The 17,782-nt window shown below is 52.0% G+C and overlaps 7 protein-coding genes across 7 annotated transcripts; 3 read left to right on the top strand and 4 right to left on the bottom strand.

Annotated features, from left to right (window-relative positions):
• Positions 1–618: 618 nt before the first annotated feature.
• Positions 619–1,922, top strand: BDP81DRAFT_495527 (uncharacterized protein; the record flags this gene model as incomplete). The annotated part of the gene is made up of 2 exons (XM_060595407.1): positions 619–704; positions 780–1,922. The coding sequence occupies 2 exons, from the start codon at positions 619–621 to the stop codon at positions 1,903–1,905; spliced, it is 1,212 nt and encodes a 403-aa protein (XP_060441881.1). The 3' UTR covers positions 1,906–1,922.
• A 272-nt stretch (positions 1,923–2,194) lies between these two features.
• Positions 2,195–4,248, bottom strand: BDP81DRAFT_483327 (cytochrome P450). Its single transcript, XM_060595052.1, has 3 exons — positions 3,885–4,248; positions 2,574–3,811; positions 2,195–2,510 (listed from the first exon to the last, which is right to left on the bottom strand). Exons 1-3 carry the CDS (start codon positions 4,113–4,115, stop codon positions 2,339–2,341), a joined length of 1,641 nt encoding a protein of 546 aa, XP_060441880.1. The 5' UTR covers positions 4,116–4,248; the 3' UTR covers positions 2,195–2,338.
• Positions 4,249–4,816: 568 nt separating this feature from the next.
• Positions 4,817–6,043, bottom strand: BDP81DRAFT_434570 (oxidoreductase). Its single transcript, XM_060590969.1, has one exon. It carries the CDS (start codon positions 6,030–6,032, stop codon positions 4,965–4,967), a length of 1,068 nt encoding a protein of 355 aa, XP_060441879.1. The 5' UTR covers positions 6,033–6,043; the 3' UTR covers positions 4,817–4,964.
• Positions 6,044–6,641: 598 nt separating this feature from the next.
• BDP81DRAFT_463484 (SGNH hydrolase-type esterase domain-containing protein) lies at positions 6,642–7,441 on the bottom strand (the record flags this gene model as incomplete). Its single annotated transcript, XM_060594030.1, has 2 exons — positions 6,642–7,017; positions 7,050–7,441. The coding sequence occupies 2 exons, from the start codon at positions 7,439–7,441 to the stop codon at positions 6,642–6,644; spliced, it is 768 nt and encodes a 255-aa protein (XP_060441878.1).
• A 1,522-nt stretch (positions 7,442–8,963) lies between these two features.
• BDP81DRAFT_452375 (major facilitator superfamily transporter) lies at positions 8,964–10,565 on the bottom strand (the record flags this gene model as incomplete). Its single annotated transcript, XM_060592742.1, has 1 exon — positions 8,964–10,565. The coding sequence occupies one exon, from the start codon at positions 10,563–10,565 to the stop codon at positions 8,964–8,966; it is 1,602 nt and encodes a 533-aa protein (XP_060441877.1).
• Positions 10,566–12,369: 1,804 nt separating this feature from the next.
• On the top strand, positions 12,370–13,957 carry BDP81DRAFT_434565 (glutathione-dependent formaldehyde-activating enzyme). The gene has a single exon (XM_060590968.1). The coding sequence runs from the start codon at positions 12,538–12,540 to the stop codon at positions 13,762–13,764; it is 1,227 nt and encodes a 408-aa protein (XP_060441876.1). The 5' UTR covers positions 12,370–12,537; the 3' UTR covers positions 13,765–13,957.
• Positions 13,958–16,456: 2,499 nt separating this feature from the next.
• Positions 16,457–17,237, top strand: BDP81DRAFT_452373 (uncharacterized protein; the record flags this gene model as incomplete). Its single annotated transcript, XM_060592741.1, has 3 exons — positions 16,457–16,602; positions 16,946–17,114; positions 17,151–17,237. 3 exons carry the CDS (start codon positions 16,457–16,459, stop codon positions 17,235–17,237), a joined length of 402 nt encoding a protein of 133 aa, XP_060441875.1.
• Between the last annotated feature and the right edge of the window lie 545 nt (positions 17,238–17,782).

Raw genomic sequence — 17,782 nt, 5'->3', positions numbered from 1 at the left:
AAGAGATGTCTGGCTGTTTTGGAGTTAGCATAGGGCGCAGAATGTCATATGGATTCCTTGTCAAGGGCGTGTTCGTTTCGTCGACTGGGGCGCTAAACGGCCCACGCATTGAGCGAGGTGAGCAATAGCCATGGAGCTGGAAGTCAAGTATGACTACCATCCATGCAAAATGTCTAAATTGTTCCTGTTTGATTTGTAAGAAAGGTAGAAGAAATAGGCGATGTCGAGATTTCGGATAGTTCCAACACGCCGCTAGGATCATGGCATCTTTGCGGAGTAGTCGGCGTAATCGGCGTAGAGTCAAGCGGGTAGCGAAGTCTTTGCAGACCTGTGTATGCGTGGAAATAGACTAGCGAATCCAATTGTAAGTAGAGTCATACCATCAGTCTTTGAGTTACAGTATTTCTACTTGCTTGGGCAGATGCCATGAATGAACTCATGTACGACTTCACCATTGAGTTTTGATCTACTAGCTTGTTCAGCCCCTTCTACTTCAACATGGTGGCATGAAGCCAAGTTCCCTCCAGTCACCACTCAAAGTCTTCGCATCCCGCTGCCAAGCCTGTTGTTGCTTCATTTCCGAGAGGCAAAGTCGATCATCCGGGTATCATGCGAGCAATGGCGAACGGTATCACGTCTATGGCAAAATTGATTGGCATTCCTACGAGAGAGGACGTCGAAGTTCACATCGATCATCACTACACGTCAAAGATCTACTCTGCGGGATCGCAAGTCAACGGCACTGTCCGGATTAGTACACAGTGAGATATAGCATTCAGCGTCGTCGAAATCAATCTCTTGGGAAAAGCTAATGTTCGGCGGGAAGATGTCCACGTCATGACCGAAACGACACATCTGCTCCTTAAGTTGTACATGCCTGTACCCGAATCAGTTTACTCATCGACGAGGGTTTTCAAACGTGGACAGATCTACTCTATACCCTTCCGATTCATTATCCCCCACCAACTCACAAGCAACGTTTGCCAATACGAAGTCCAAACGGAAGCAGTCCGTAGCCACCACCTCCGCCTGCCATCGTCCTTGACCGGATTCGACAAGGATAATCTTGCTACAAACGTGACAAAGATCCAATACAGCGTAAGGGCCAGGGTTTTCAGCATCAAGGACGGTACTCCTGAAGAGCCACTGGTACCGATCCTCGAGTCTGAGCATCCCATCAGCATCCTCGCACCATCCCCCGAAGACCCGCCTCTCATCATCGACGAGCACGACCTTCACTACGTTTTGAAAGAAACCGCCTCAGTCAGAAAGAATATGTTCTCCATGCCCACAGGCCAAATCACGGCCGAGTCATCCCAGCCACAGGCAATACGTTTGGGTCTGGATGGGCACGCAGCATCGAGCTCGTCGGCCTACATCAACATTGCTTTTCGCCCTGCCGCTCCAGATATGCTTCCGCCGCAGATCAAGATAAAATCAACAAGGGTATTGGCACAGACCTGGGCTTCTCCACGACCTGCGCCGAGCTTTCCCAATGTCGGCGGCAATCCATGTCGAGAGGCAATTACACTATCTACACCTGCCATAGTCGACTCTACGAGGACCACCCCTTGGATTCAGCACGTCCATATTTTGGAGGACGAGGTATCAGAGAGAAAGGCTGGAGGGTCCAGAGGGTCGAGAGACATCACGGTAGTAGGCAACAGTCGCAGCCTGAATGAGAGCGTACCTATCACTCATACCTGTTCAACGCAAGTCGACTTTAAACTTCCGACGTCAAGTCACGTATTTCCTCCAACCTTTCACTCCTGCTTGATCTCGCGGACGTATACTCTCGAGATCAAAATTGCGGCGGGAGGAACTCTCTCCACTGCTGCCTCTTCAGATCTTCATGGACCAAGAAGACGAATACTCTCGGAAGCCTTTAGAGGTGGAGTTGCCTAGCTGGGATGATGTTGGAGGCGAAGCTGTCTATGCACGTATGAGGGAGCATCGTCGAGCGCTGTGAAGAAACCCGTGAATCGGACAAGGTCGACGAGGGGTGCTTTGCGTTTGATGGCACAGTAGTCGTAGCGATTCTGAGGATTCGGAGTTCAGAATCAAGGGACGAAAAGTATGGCGCATTTTGGAAATTTGACAAAACAGAAGGAGGTCTGGTAGCTGCTTCGGGCCACCTACGTAGTTATGAGACGCAGCATTGCGACATGAGAAGCGATCGACTTGTCGAAAGAGCCAAAGATAAAAAATCGTCGATAGGTTTCATTTACATACGCTGTATTAATATCTTGTACACGACTATACCCAGTCCTGTAGTCCGTTCCTATCCTGATACTCCTGAGCCACTCATGATTCGTTACCATTGCGTTTACCTTTTCAATCATACAGTACCTTTCCTACGCTTGAGCTCGATCTTTGCGTCAACGGGCGGGACTACAGTCACGCCAACCCACTGGTGCTTAGGTCTCTCGGCCAGTGGCTTGGCGTCGTAATTGAGGAACAAATTAGCGACTACCATCTTCAGCTCGTGAGCAACGAAGAAGCGGCCGGGGCTACAAGTCGTTAGTTCCATGACAATAGCGGAAACCTAGGAGATATAGTCGCTAGTTACTTACCATGCGTGTCTTCCATGTCCGAAAGGCAGATGAGCATCACTTGTTGTAACCATGCCAAGGTTCTTTAACCTCAGTCCCTCATCCAAGTTGCGTTCTGACTGTGGCTTCGCCTCGTACTCTTCCCTCTTCCTGCTCGTCCGGAACGCATCGTACTCGCTCGCGTTGGCGTTCAGTTCATCGTCATGGTGAAGACCTTCGAGATTCACGGTGAGGAACGTGCCTCTTGGCAGATGCCACCCCTCCTGCTCGTTGGTGATACCCTCCTTGGCAATAACCTTGCGCTCCATCAGAGTACAGCTGAAGTTGCTGAGCCTCTGGCTCTCGCGAATTGCGCTGTCGAGGCGATACAGCCGTGAAAGTCCGTTCTTTGTCCAGCGGCCGCCCTCCTCGCGAAGAACGCGCTCTGCCTCTTCCCGGATGCCTTCGATATAGCCCTTCGCCGGGTCAGAGCTCAACAAGTCCAGGACTATGCTGTGACCGGTAATAACGGTCGTGTGGATGGCGGCGAATTGGATCGGCAGAAGTCGCTTCGAGATCACGTAGGGATCGAGTTCGAAGAACTTCCTCTCGGATTTGGCCATGCGGATATCCCAGGTGATAAAGTCTTCGGGCGCAACCCAGCTCTCATACGCCGGATCGCCCGCCTCTTTCTTTGCCATGTCGTCGAGTCGTTTCCTGATCACCGGCAAGCTGTGCTTGGAGGCTTTGCGCCATAGCCACCAGTTGGGTAATGCGATCAAAGGTCCGAGGATGGGCAGGATGGTCTGGGGAACCATGTGCAGCGCAAAGCAGTTTAGAATGACCTGGTCGACAAAAGAAACCATGGCCTTGCAGAACTCTTTGGTGCGACACACGCCCTCTCCCACGAGCATTCGATTCGTGACGGGCGGCACAATCGTCAACCAGGCGTCCCAGAGGTTCAGGGTCTTCCAATCCTGGGTATCCGTGCCAAAGGCCTCGTCCATGGCGACGGATACCTCTTCTGCAATCGCGGGGATCAAGGTGCTGAGGTGGCGCGCCAGGCTCTTGTGGATTACCAGAGTATGCCACACATCGTCGGCGTACACCTTTCCAAGAAAATTATAATCGCTGTAGAGGACGTCGTTATGCGCTTCGTGAGCGGATACCACCGAGTCCGGGTATTCGAGGAGCCATTTCGTAAGGGATTGTGGGAGGATGATGTCGGGTGCTCGGCTTGCGGCAGCGGGGACCACGAATGCGCGGTTCTGCTTGTTGTACTATATTGTCGCATACCGAATCAGTGTCTGTTCTGGCCTTGCCAAGTTCCCACGGCGGGGGACAATAACATACCTTCTTGTAGCCCTCAATGACCCAGTCTCGGTAGCGAAACATGTAGTAGTAGAAGTTCTTGAAGCGTGCCACGGTGCCCTTCCCATAGCCCACGACGGGGATGTTCTCTGGGTATGTGGGCTTCCACGTGTGATCGAGGATGAGCAGACCAACAAAGACGAGGAAAAGAGAGCCGAAGACGCGCCCGGGCGTCAGCGACTCAGTAATTTGGGCGTGAAGACTGCCCGCCATGATCACGTAGTGTACAGTAGAGCTATCGTTTTCTGGACATCGTCGTCTCTGAACTTCAGAGAAAGAAATGTGAGATCAACACAGAGTACAGGAGTGAGACGGAGTTGTGTAAGTGGAACTCCGGACCTTAGCAACAGACCGCTCAGGAGTCGACTATTGGTAATGCTGGTTTGGGCTTCAGGTCATGACGCGCTGGCTGCATTGGCGGCTAGGCTAGAGCCTGTCATTCGAACGGGACTTTAAGCTGCCGGCATGCCACAACAGCTCTACTGTAATCAGGTAGTAACATTCGTTTTCAGCTGCTTTCAATAGTCCCCAACAACATCCACCCCACCATTTGCTCCCCACAAGAGCTCTTGATTGGAACTTTGGGAGCACGCCTGTCGGATCCTGCATGCTTAAGCGAGGCACGCTGTGACCTGTTTCAGGTACGTGCCGTCTCATCTTTGCTCTCGGCCGCGAGGTGTCCTAACATAATTCCACCGAATTCACAGGCAAGGCCTGTTAGTGCAGGCTCATGGAGGGATGAGAGGGCATATGCAGGGTATTGCTTCCTCTTGTCTCGAACCTTGGTCAGAATGGCTAGGTATATCGGGGTGGTCTCCGCCGTCGCACTCGTATTGGTTGTGTTGTTCAAGGGCAAAGGAGAGGAAAAGACATGAAGTCATCCTTCACACAAACCGAGAAGTGGTAAATATCGAACGACAACGAGTTTATTGAGCTTAATGTCTGCCTCCCGTGCAACAGAGGGCGATTATTGGTGTAGTTGTGGGAATTTGGGTTGGGAACTTCCAGCCCTCCATGGATCTCCCATGAGCCGTGAAGGCCTTCTTCATGTCTGCACGGTTATCAACTCAACGAAAGCTTGCCCACCCTTCCGGCTGACCCGGACGCCCAGCAGACTCGGCCGTAGACACACTCGACTGCGTCAAACGAGCCTCTGTCAAATGTAACCCAAGTCGTCCCACCATCAAGCGTGATATCGGATCCGGATGGTCCAACAGCGACAGCCACCCCACACAGCCCCGGGGCCCATGACGAGCCCGATCGGTATCCGCCCGGAAACACCTCCGATGCTGTCCAGGTCTCTCCGCCATTCTCGGACCATGCTGATGTGTGGAGGGAACCATTAGCCACGTTGAAGTCGCCTCCGGTTGCAATGCCGTTGTGCGCGTCTTTGAATCGTACCGAGAACACCCCGGCCGAGGCACCACCCGCAATCGCACTGCCCGAGACATCCCACTGGTACCCATCTGAGCTCCGGAAGACTCTGCCGGGATCGATGCCACCCGATGCGAGATACCATCGGCCCGCTGCGGTAGAGATGCAAGTTCCGCTGGCCGCGAATCCGAATTCTCCCCCCAAAGCAGGGGACATCCCGCTGGGGTCCATGGTAGTCCAAGAATTACCCCCATCAAGCGTTTCAATCAAACGAAATTTGCCATCGACTGGGTCGCTCACGGCGATACCCCTCTCATCGTCCTCGAAATCGACGCAGTTGAAGAATGCGGATGCCTCCTCATTAGCGAAAGTCTGCATCCAAGATTCCCCGCCATTGGCCGTGATGTAAACGCGCGAATCCGCTCCTTCGCCAATAGACAGGATGACAGCCTTTTCGGCCGAGAACGACTGCACGTCGCGGAACTGCAGGTCAGCGTCTTCGGTTGACAATTTGGGGCCAACTGATTGCCACGAAGCACCGCCATCGGTGGTGCGAAGAACCGTCCCTCCTGTGCCGGATACCCAGGCTATTTGGTCCGACACTGGCGACAATCCGCGGAATTGCTGTTGGCTGTTGGTCGGTAGAATCTCCCATGTCAAGGTCAAGTTCAAGTTCCGCTCGTGGACACCACTCCTCGCTGCTAGAGGAGAGGCGGTGGCGACCAGAGTCAAGACCAATGCAAAAAGGCGCCTCATCGTGCCGGTTGTTCGTACTGATTGGTTCGATACAGATGAGAAGAAATGGTCGGTCAAGAGAACTTTGTCCGTAGCTAAGGTATTACTTGTAGGTAAGGCGGGGTTCGTGTTGGTTTGTGGTACACCAGCCTCCTCATTTCGTGTTGATAACCATTTCAACATCCTTCTTGCAGATCATTGAGGACCTTCCGATTCGGGCCACTTTGTTTGGCGATGTTTCCTTCGTCCGGCCCCACTCACCAATCCCATGGTCCTGGGATCCCAGATCGATCATCCTGGAAACACGATCGCTTGCTCGACTTCACGATGCACCGCTCACGACGGCTTTCATGAAACACTTAAGATTGGTAGTATCTTGCTACTATCTTCAGACATTCACCTCATCTTTGTACCATTGCTGTGCAGCTCCAGTGCATCTTGAACAAGACGTTTCTCACTCCAGAAATATGTAGGTACTGAAGTAATGCATGCAATCTGGGCCTCGTCGACATTCAACCACCATGCTAGTCGCCCTCCGAGTGGTATTTACACGTAACGTTACCACGTACCAACTCGATTTAACTCTCTGACAACTCTGCGAGGCATTTGTCTGTCATCGTCGCTGATCGCTCACTTGCCCCCGGTAGTGAACTCGCCGTTCGCAGTAGCGTCAGACATCTCCTCGTCGGCGCTGAAGTAGGCGTCTAGGTCACTTCGTTTCTCCAATAAGAGGTCAATCACCATGCGACCAAAGACGATTTCGCCAGCTTCACCCAAGTGGGTTCTATCGGTGCTCGCCAGGTTGTAATACTGGGCGCTATCCTCTCCAATGGCATTGACGTAGTCGGTGCTCTCCAGGTTGAGGTCAAGCCACTTAATGCTGCTGGTCTTTGCTGCTGCGATCGTCTTGCCCCTCCATTCAGCAAGGTCTTGGACCACTTCACCATCTTCGAAGCGACGGCGAGTGAGAGACGTGACGAATATCTGGGTAGGATTAGTTATCAATCTCAATGTCCTGCGCAAGAAGTGAAAACTCACCGGAGTCGCCCCAGCCTCCTTGAGTTCGGCAGCAATGGCAACCAGATTGCCCGAAACTCATCCAAGGTAAGACTCTTTTGGTCATTGTGACCAAACTGAACAGTTACAATGGGCTCGTAATCGGCCTTTGTATCATTGATGCCCTGCAAAAGCGAAGCCCAGCGGCCGTTCGACTTCCAAGAGACGGTCGTAGAGCCACTCTTCCCCCTGTTCTCGCCTTTTGCGGGGTCTTTGGGGTAGGACAGGAAACCGTCACTCCAGCCGCCGTTGACCGCGACAGTGGAGTCGCCGATGAGGAAGAAATAGGGAGATTTCTTGGCTCGAGCTACGGGCGATCCCGTGGTCATCGCCGCCGCCAACGCGATCAGTGATGTAAAGATAGTAGATCTCATGATGCTAAGCTTGCAGAGTAGAAAGCTGGTTGATGGCGAATTTATCGCAGTCTTGTTGGGGCTATCTGAGTGTACTTTTCCTTTCAAGCCTGAAGAGTTCTGAGATTCCAAGGTTTCGTGAATCTGGATCTAGACGCTTTATAGCCTTGCGAGCCTCTCAACTCACTGCTCTTGAGCATCGGAAGTCATCATCATGGAAGTCTCATATGACTTTCCCAGACTGCGTGACGGCTGAATCCACCAGTTGAAACTCAGCCATTCGGCCGAGAAGACAAGTCGAGCTGAACTTCCGCCATCTCATCTGCACCTTCGCACATAAACGCGGGGCCCCGCGCTGCAGTTGCCGGCATAAATGATATTTTCGGAGCAAAGGAAGCTTCTGAGGCACGAGTCGACCTCCCTTAAAGCCCATCGAGATGTCAATGTAGACACTCTCTAGCAGCATTTGTTGGAAAATGGAGTCTCCCGGGCTTTGAATGTGACACCCGCACAATCATTGCCCCGAAGTGTCATATGCACACTCAGATACATCCCTGAGGATGTGGTCGTCGGGCTAATGCGGGTCGCTCCGTTCAACCCAACCATGTTCTTGGCCACCGAGAGTGGGTGTTTTCAGGTGAACCGTAGTGATCGTCCTCTATGCATCCAGATCAGACGAATTGACGGGGCAAGTCCGTCGGATTCCAGGACAAGCACCCGAAAATGAATTCCACATTCCAGATGAGAGGCTCGATTCGTGGATCCCGGCCATGACGAGATTCCCTGCCTGGAAGAATGTTTCCCAATAAGGTCGTGTGGATGACCTCGTATTCTAGTACACGTACCTCAGGAAGATGAGATAGAAATTGAGGTGTGGTACGTGGCCTGAGTTGTTGATTTGAAGTGCTAAGACGGTAACGGGTGTTTCTGCTTTGCCCTGCTTCGAGGCAATAAGGTCAACTATACAACTACTTCTGGTGGATCATCTTCACTATTGGAAATAAAACAGTGACACTGTGTCACGAAATAGGAATAGCATTAGCACTCTGTAATCAGTCCATCAAGTGCGTTATCACGTGATTCTCTCATTTGTGTTACGAGCAGGACAAGGCAACCAACTGTGGCACAAAGCAAAAGCTTCGATAATGATGACTCCGCATCATTTTCCCTTGTTCTGCATTATATAGCTACGCGCCCACAGTGACAAGTTGCGGCGGGCGTAACATAAAGTAGGTGAAAAAGAGGTTATTACGGTTGAATCCAGCAAGTCTGATTGCCCTAGTGAAGCTGGCAGCTATATTGTAGTGTGTGAGGTTGAGGATCAATAGTTAATAGTAATGAGGAGGTTGGGTTTTGATCCCATCGTTTTTATGGTGCCAGAAACAGGGGGGGGCCAGGAAGTGGGTATGTTGACTTAAGTCAGGACTTCAATTACGTCGGGTAGAGATCACGAAAGCTCACTCAAGATTGAAGATGTGGATTGTGGAGCTTGATCCGTACGTTACCTACAATACGGAATCAACAATTCCCAAATAAATCTATCTTACAATTCATACCTGAACTCCTTGTTCTCAAGATCTGTCAAGTCCCAGAACTCGTGGTTCTCCTCCGCCATATACGCATCTCCCAAAGCGGCCTTCTCGGCATCACGCTTCTTGTTTCTTCTTTCCAGCACCCAGCGCATCAAGAACAAATCAACGGTGACCAAGAAATAAATGGCGCAAATCGATATCTTAGCGGGGAGGTATCTCGGTGCATCACGGGCCTGGAAGGTCTGAGGAGAAACGATGTTACCGATCGTGTATGCGATGGTGCCAGTGCATGCGACGGTGACTTTCTTGGTGGAATCTGCGACATTGGTACTCTGGAGCCCCAGAATAGTCGTCCATCCGATCGGAATACCTCCTGAAGTGTAGTATCCGATCAAGGCGGGAACTTTCGAAGTCGTCGCCATGAGAATGGCACCGATAATGGCAGGGATGTGGCCGGCAATGCACCAGTAAAGCCGTTGTCTCGTCTTCATTGCCAGCCAAGTCAGGCCGATCAATGCTACGATCTCGTAGGCACCGAGAGGGGTGACGAGGAGAAGAGACTCCTCGCTCGTGTATCCCATACCTCGCACCAAGATATTCCCAAAGCTGGTCGCAATGGAGTTGGGGATATTGGCCGCGAAGATCCAGAAGGCGTACAGCCAGGTCGTGACGTCAAGAAATGCCTCTTTCACATGTTTCCATTTGAACTCCTGTGAACCAATGCCTTGCTCGTTATCTCGAATTCGCTCAAGATGTGTTGCCTTCTCTTCTTGAGACAGAAACTTTGTAGTTGCCGGCGAGTCAGGCATGATGAAGAAGAACGCGATGCCAACAAGTGCGGTCAGCAGGCCGATGAACAAGAAGATCACTTGCCAGCCCCTCAAGGCCGCACTTGGATCCTTTCCGACATGCGTTGCAACGCCATATGCAAAAAAGCCACCAAACATCTGAGCTGCACCACAGACAGAGAACCAGATTCCAACGCGGAATGCCTGCTCCTGCTTTGTGTACCACTGCGAGGTGAAGAGAACCCAAGCAGGCACTACAGCGGCTTCAAACGCTCCTAAGAGGAATCGGCAGACAAGGAGACCAGCGTAATTCTTGCAGGCCGCGAGACAAGCTAGAACGACACCCCAGAGGATGATGTTGATGGAGGTGTACTTGGCTAGGGGGAACATCTGAATGAGTCGGATAGTTGGGAACTCAAAAGCGAGCTGACCGAAGAAAAAGATGGAGGCAACCCAGTTGAATTGGTTTCCGTGAAGTCCGGTTGATTGCTGGATGCCTGTGACGCTAGCGTAGGAGATGGCCGTCTTGTCGATGTATTGCAAGAAATACACGATACAGATCAACGGCATGATGTGGGTATCAATACGGCGCTTGAGTCTTCGATTGAGCTCTGGATCAACAGTGCGACCTAATGGCCCTGTCTCGTTGAGAAGGTCGAGGGCAGCATCGGCGCCGGTCTTCGGTAGGCTCTTCGTAGTTTGCGCCGGGTGGACCACCCCTGTCGGGGCCGGGATGGACGCATTCGATGCGGAGCGTTCGTCCGAGTCGGAGACAGCACCCGTGGCAGGCGGCTCTGTGACTACTTTGACGTCATAGTCAGCCATGATCTCACTTGTTGGGATACAAGATGACAAGGCGAAGTATCCGTATGTCGACTCGCAATTGGCGGCGAGACAGGATCGAAGCGACAGAGAATACCAGTTCTGACAACAGCAAAGTAAGGCTGCATGGGCAGGTTCTTGCTCTTATCACTTGCATACTTATGCATTACCACGGCAGCGTTCTTGAGCACATCATCGGCGACGTCTAGCTACTCATGGCTGGGCAAATCCATACGCAAGGTGTGAATACTGAAACTCTTCGCCGACGACATCCACACAATCCCGATAAGAGACGAAGCATCCACCATAAACCAACGTATCAAGTCAATTTTCGGACGACTTCTGATCCTTCGTGTTACTCTCATGAGCACGTCATCGTCAAGCCGATGGTGCAAGACTTCAATTGTTGCCTGTTGTAGGTTGAATGCCCCACTTGCTCGGCTCACCACCACAATGGTTCGGTTCAGTGCCCAGGTCGCGGCCAACCTGAGCTGTAAACTGTCGGCTTAAGTCGGTTCTAGAAGGTAAAAGAGCGATAGAAACACGATGGATGGTTTTTAGAGAGCTAATATCTTAGTCTACCCTTATCTGAGCACCTGTGTTCTCTGGATTCCGCCGCAATGATTTGGCTAAGCCTTTAAGGCCCTGGCAGTGCACATGTAGGCAAGATGGGCTTGCATGAACCCCTTACCACATGGTAGGGTCCGCGAGGTGACGTCAATACACCTAACGGGGTTGCGTATAGAACGCGTAGCCGTCTCACGAGGAATATCTTGACTCGGATCCTATGAGGCCGAGAAACTTTGATCTCCGTTATCTCAGCTCTGTAATTCCTCCTCCCGTTGCTTACATGTAGAATGAAAGAGTTCCTATTGATCAACGTCTGTGCCACGAGATTGACGAGAGTTTCTAAATGTTTCTCAAGGGTACAAGTCATCATTTTGGATAGAATAAAAGTCATTTTCATGTCTTTAGAACTTTTCGTCCGGATCATTTTCATAAAATCACGGTTCGTGCATCGTAAGCGGTGGGAGACGATGAGCCAAGAAAATATCCATGACCTGGTAGGCTGAGCCGAACTTGGGTCACATATGGCTCTCATTCTAGGAAAGCTCTGATTGAGCCTGGTAGTGTACCCAACCACAGGTGTCTCGCACCTCCAGTGTGTTACGCATATGGGCCTTACCCGGGCACGTACCTGATGTGGACAAGAGTGGTAGACAGTATAACTGTTTACCAATGTATTTGCCTGCATGCAGCCTTTAAGCTACATGTTTACCAATGGAAGCATGAACAATCACGTCTGGTGGCATTAGCCCTTACCTTACCACGCATTGTTAACATTTCCAAGGAGCCGCGGCGAACATGCCCCGTTGGTAACATGAATTATTCCTCGTACAGCTCAATCCTGACTAATTAGGTATTAACGGTGGTGCCGAAATCCGTCAGCCTTTTAGACGGCGTTATCGGGCTCAATTTCGAAGTTTCCGGACTATCCCCGTTCACAGAAATTGTCATGTTAGCACCTGGGTAAGAACGTCTTGTGACCATCGAGCGACATTCCGCGCCTTTCACACCAGACCCGCAAGGATTCAAATATTTAATATAGCGTAACGCAGGATGTACTGGAAAGTCTTGCCGATATTCCGCAACTTAATCGCGTCCGGCCCCGAACGCGCCTTAGACACGCCCTAGATCGACGCAGGGCTCCGGCGATTGCGGGGGTCGAGTGGTCGATATTCGCCGAAACTTCGGGAGATTCTCCGCTTTCGGGGGGTGTGGCTCGGTATCCGGTTGGCCGGGCCGTTATCTGATGCCCCAAGCCGATGCGGGGAAGCGTCATCCGGAATCTGTTGACAGCTTGTCCCTGCTCCTAATGCTCACTGGAGCGACTCGATCGTAGTGCGAAGAACTCGAGTATTTATATGAACAACACCTCCTACCCTGACGCCTGAAGACAACAAGTCAAGCCGCCATGTCGCCAAACACATTCGATATCTCTTGCCTTTGCGGCGCTGTCTCGCAGCGAGTTCTACCTCTGGTTGCTCACGGAGAGGCTGTGGAGTTGTCCATCAACCACGGCGACGTTGATCGACATGCCACGGGTACTCTCTGCGCCTCATACTATCCCATTCGGGAACCTCACCAGCTGCTGGGAACGGCAGAGTATCATGGCCTTGACGGGTGGGCAAGATACTTTTGCAACACCTGCGGATGCCATGTCTTGAGACGCAGAGATATAGATGGGGTATCTGTATGGGAAGCGGCGACTGGCGTTCTACTGAATAGCACTGGTGAAGATATTGACGCGGACGCGCGTTACGCAAGACATACCGGCGTTTCCGACACCAAAGACGGCGGTATTTCGGTGTGGCTGCCCGAGATTGAAGGACGGCGGTTGGATTCACCCACAAACCCAGTCATGGTGGAATCAAGAACTACGACGAAGCTTCCTCCTATGCCACTTATCTGTCCGAAAGACACTCTGCCTGCCTCATGCGACTGCGGTACGGTGAGCTTTCACATCATACGGCCAACCGAACAAAGCTATCTACCGCACTCCGGCTTCCCCGATCTGCAGTATGCTGCCGTCGAGCACTCACACGAGTTCATGAAGAACTCTGACAGCCTCAAATGGTGGATTCGAAGTAACGGCGCCAAATACTTGGCTGGCAACTGTGCCTGTCGGTCTTACCGTCTCATCTCCGGATTCGAGATCCAAACCTGGGCATTCGTCCCCCGATGCAATATCTTCTTCCACGTTCCCGGACCAGACGACGGGCATTCCGTTATCTTACCCCTCAACTTTTCGGACTTACCGGCTGGAATCGCGAAAACGTATGAATCTTCACCTGGCGTCTTTCGCGAATTCTGTGCCAAATGCGGCGCGACGGCATTCTGGCGCGACAGTTGGCGACCAGACGTCATCGAAGTCAGCGTAGGGCTGCTTCGGGCAGAAGAGGGCGCGCGGGCCGAGACGTGGCTGGACTGGTGGACAGAGCGATGTAGTTTCGAAGAAGAGACGGAAAGGGGTCGATCAGGAGAGCCCGCCCGCATTGCTAGGAGGCTCATTGATGGCCTAGAACGAGGCTTGCGCTCAGGGGCCCAGTCAAACAGATGCAGCTTGGAACCACGGCAGATAGCTAGAGGTTATTCAATCAGAAACAAATCGTTCACCGTGACGCTCGTTGTAGGTCGCTAGCAGGCCTATAATAGGCAATTTGAAGAGTCACGTTCTTCTTGGCGAGCAAGACAAGAAATCATTCTTGCTGCGGAGTATAGAAAGATGGATCAATCCGGTAATCTGGAATCTGGATTCCGTTTTGTTACCCCTGAGATTAGCCAAGGATACCCGAGTCATCCCATGTCCGTTCCAAGTTGAACATTGATTGAACTGCTATTCAATTCGGATGAAACAGGCAGGTTTCTATAACGATCTAGAGAACGTGGAAACAGTGCCTGATAACTTATTAAGCATTGTTTAAGCGGCTGTTTCGGCCCGCTTCCCAGTGTAATAAACTTGGCGAATGACTCGGGGGTCACCTTTCGGACCTGCCAAGCGCGCCGGGCCGGGCGGGGCCCCCTTGACGGACGGACACGGACTCTGTAAAGGTCGGGGCCGCGGCGCCGGGTCATGTGGAGGGACTCGTGGGGTGTTGCCGGTATTCTGGATTCATGGGCACGGGTATGATGGGATACCGGACAGGCTCATACTTGCCGAGTTCTCCAGGTCGTAAAGCTGAGCTCACCGTTGTCTGACCGAGCTGTTAGTCTACTTGGCATGCTTATGTGCTTCTGGTGACAGCAACTCGGATCATTGCCAAACCCCGCAATCCTTTAGGTGCTGACAGCTTACTGCTGCGCCTCGGGGTAAAGGTAGCATGGGAGAAACTCTCACTTGGAGGTCCTCCTGTGACCGTTGCGCAGAGAATGTCTGCCCGTATCTTCACAAGTGGTCTAGTCTGTCGATGCACAGCATTGTTCGCGATGAGTCCACAACGAGCATCGCGCCACTTTTCACTGGCACACGACGGGATACCGACCGGACCAAGGAGCGCTGACGAACCGAGCCTCCTTTATTGGCAGCTGAAAATAGAAGAGTCCATCACCCGCTTATGCAGTGTGATGGATTTGGGTCCTCAAGCTTGGCATGCACAGCTCAACCTAGTCCGCGTCGCGTAGTTGGCTTGAATGGCGACATAAGGTCGACGACATGTCTGGTTGCTTTGAATGTCTTGATGTTGTAAGTTATTTTCATCTTTGTGTGTATTGACGTGCAGTCACAGAGGAATATGAGCATCTGCTTTGCGAGCGTTGCAACGCGATGTTCAGAGAAAGCGGCAATTTTCTTGGCTGCTGACACTGAGATGCAAGCAAAGTGAATGCTGATATGATATTGCTCGGCATAGGACACAAATGTTCACGACATGAGCATCCAGCGTTGTGCTGTCGGATGTAAAAATGTCCGTGGCGGAGTTTGGCTCAACAAATGAATGCCATTTGACACAAGCCGACCGAATGGTAAAACACCGAGACGGACATAGGTTCCTAAAAGAAAATTGGTCAACTGAGTTAAGCTTACAAACATTATTGAAGTATCACTCGTGACTATGAGATCATGTTGCATGAACTCGGCATTGAGTTAGTTGGATGTCAAAAAGTAATTGCTTGAATGCTTTCCAAATGATTCACGCTGACCCCTCAAAGTTGGCTCGTCGCCGAACACGAATACTCAGCAGTAGCTTGTAAGTCCGATGAAATTTGGATTGACAGTCCGGGTTTGTGAGCTGGGAAACTTTTGACTTTGCATGCAACTCCAAGGGAAACGGGCAGAATTGATCACATGAACCACGGGTTGCATTCACCTGGCCTTCCCAAACGGATATGTCGTCCGCCTCGGCATCCCAGAACAAAGTCAATTGAAGATAATGGTAAGTTGGACGGAGAGACAAGCGTGTCTAGTGTCAGTGTGATCCTTGCCGGCTTTGACCGGTGCCCTATAGAAAGGAGGCAGTTTATAATCAAAAAGGGTGCAGCCGAGTTGATCAAGGTTTCCGGAAAGGTATACTTTTGGTATAGTGGGAGGGGGTAAAACGATATGAATCATCATTGGTAAGTTTGCGCGCGTGAAAGGGTGTGAGATGAACCCCGAAAAACAAATCTCCCTCCCCCTATGTCGTGTAGTGTTCCCGAGATGATATCACAAAGGTAAACTTTCCGTGCCCCCTCAACACTGCAACCTTCGTATAGGTAACTGTTGCTTGTCGCGCACGTGTTGGTGTGGACTAGACTGCGGAGGAAAAGATTATAGCAGGCCACGGACACCGCGGACGCATACAGCAGACGAAAGAGGGTAATGTTTCCGGCAACTAAGTGCGCAGTGCCCAGCCAATGTGGTTCGACACATTCCTAGTCCAGGCTCATGACCCGTCGGCAAGTGGGTGTCGGCCGAGTACCATCAAACTACCATGTCCGCAAGCAACAACAGCCTACAGGGATAAACGTGATTCAGAGAGTTGGACGCTACGGTAGTTGACAGGGCGGCAATCTCATTCCCATCTCAGCCACTCCCAGCGTCAGATTTACCTCCGCTGTCACCGTGCTCCCAAATGCCCCAGCAAACTCCCAAGGCCTCCCGGGTTCGCAGTTTCCAGCCCAGCGTCCAAGGGAACAGTGTTGCGTGTCCAAGGCCCAAGGGGACTCTGCATGTGATGGGAAGCCACCTCGCCAAGCATCTTGGCAGCACAGGTGGACGGAGTGACTGATGTGGCTATACTCAGGGACAATCCTTTGGCTCGGGCACAGCCGGGGTCGCAGGATCTCGGCCGACAGCTCGCCTACTGTGAGGTGCATGCACGAACACTCGTACCTCAAATCTAGCCTTCCTATTCAGGATGGTGGTGCTGGCTGGGTTGGCCCGGCCTGTGGTTTCTTCCGTGCTTGCAGCTGGCGTGCTGATCTGCCACGCTGCCTGGCTGCGTGGCTGCATCCCATCCCGCCCGCATTTCCGTGTGGGTGGTGTCACCTTGGTGTGCCGTGTGTACGTCTGTGGACTGCGGTTCCGAGTGTTGGTGTGCCGTGCGTTCCAGTCGAGGCCGTTGAAGGCCGCCATCAACGGCCGGCCGGCGCGCGGGGATGGATCGTCGAGGACTGGGGGGGGGGGGGGGGGGGTCGTCTAGGAAGGGGGAAGCGTTCGGGTTCCAGATCTCCCATCCAGAGGCTTGCTTTTGCTTCTTCCACACCCAAAGATTTGCCCGCCGCCGGCGAGAGGTAGGGCTGAGTCAATGCACGATTGATGAAAAGCTTCCTTCATCCCATGTTGGGTGGTCACGATTTGGGCCAAAACCTTGTGCGACTCTTAGATTCTAGGCTTGTAGTTGCAGGTTGTCTGTAGCCGGGTTGCCTAGTCTCCCACCCGGCATAGCTTTGCCAGGGTTCTCGAGGCTCTCTGGGAGTTTCGCTAGGGGAAAAAGTCCTGAGCCCACACAAGCAAGAAGGATGACGGAGGCATCAATTAGCCCGTTGCGCGCGGGCAGCTCCGTAGTGCTAAGTGTATGTGCAGTGCTAACTTCTAAATGGCGTTTACAGACAGGGTACAGCAGGATAGCAGGGAGAGGGCGGGTTGATATGATCCGATTTGTTACTCTTCGGAGTTTAGGGGGCGAAGTCTATTAGATTCAAAAGTGGCTCCCGCAGCTTGAAAACTGTCATCGCACAATTGGTCGCGGTTGGTGTGAATAATTGCAGGCTTTACAGAAATACTACCTTACTCTTCCAGTCACCCAGTAACTTGGCACCGGCCCGCATCCAACCGTTGACTTTTGACCATCAGAGCAGGGAGCACAGCTCGTCAGCTCCCCGGATTCCCTAGCTTATGCCTGGTTATGGATCAACATCTGAGCTCATGATCCTGGCTACACGAGCCCGATCCTGGTGTTTCCCCCCCTGGGGCCCATGTATTCTTCATACAAGCTGCCGTAGGTTTCACCCATATGGACATCGCTTAGGATACAATCCCCGCCCAAAAGTGTGAAAAGCGGACCAGACCACACCCAAGAGCCATCTGCCAATCTGCGTATGTTCACGCCCATCCTAATCAAACAAGATTGTTATTCCAGGCGCTTATTCTGGATCGTAAACCTTGCCATGGGGCATCTTAGTGCACAATACCGGCTCGACTGCCGTTGTAGGAAGCTTATTACCAAGGCCCCAGTCAGCGA

The sequence above is a fragment of the Colletotrichum phormii genome (genome assembly GCF_030913505.1).
Source record: "Colletotrichum phormii strain CBS 102054 chromosome Unknown BDP81scaffold_18, whole genome shotgun sequence".
NCBI lineage: Eukaryota > Fungi > Ascomycota > Sordariomycetes > Glomerellales > Glomerellaceae > Colletotrichum > Colletotrichum phormii.
This window is presented reverse-complemented; position numbering and strand designations above follow the sequence as displayed.

Coding starts and splice junctions, on each gene's coding strand:
- BDP81DRAFT_483327 (XM_060595052.1), bottom strand. CDS start 4,115: ATGGCGGGCAGTCTTCACGCCCAAATTACTGAGTCGCTGACGCCCGGG. Junction 3,812..3,884: donor TCATTGAGGGCTACAAGAAG/GTATGTTATTGT, acceptor GCGACAATATAG/TACAACAAGCAGAACCGCGC. Junction 2,511..2,573: donor GGACATGGAAGACACGCATG/GTAAGTAACTAG, acceptor AACGACTTGTAG/CCCCGGCCGCTTCTTCGTTG.
- BDP81DRAFT_434565 (XM_060590968.1), top strand. CDS start 12,538: ATGTCGCCAAACACATTCGATATCTCTTGCCTTTGCGGCGCTGTCTCG.
- BDP81DRAFT_434570 (XM_060590969.1), bottom strand. CDS start 6,032: ATGAGGCGCCTTTTTGCATTGGTCTTGACTCTGGTCGCCACCGCCTCT.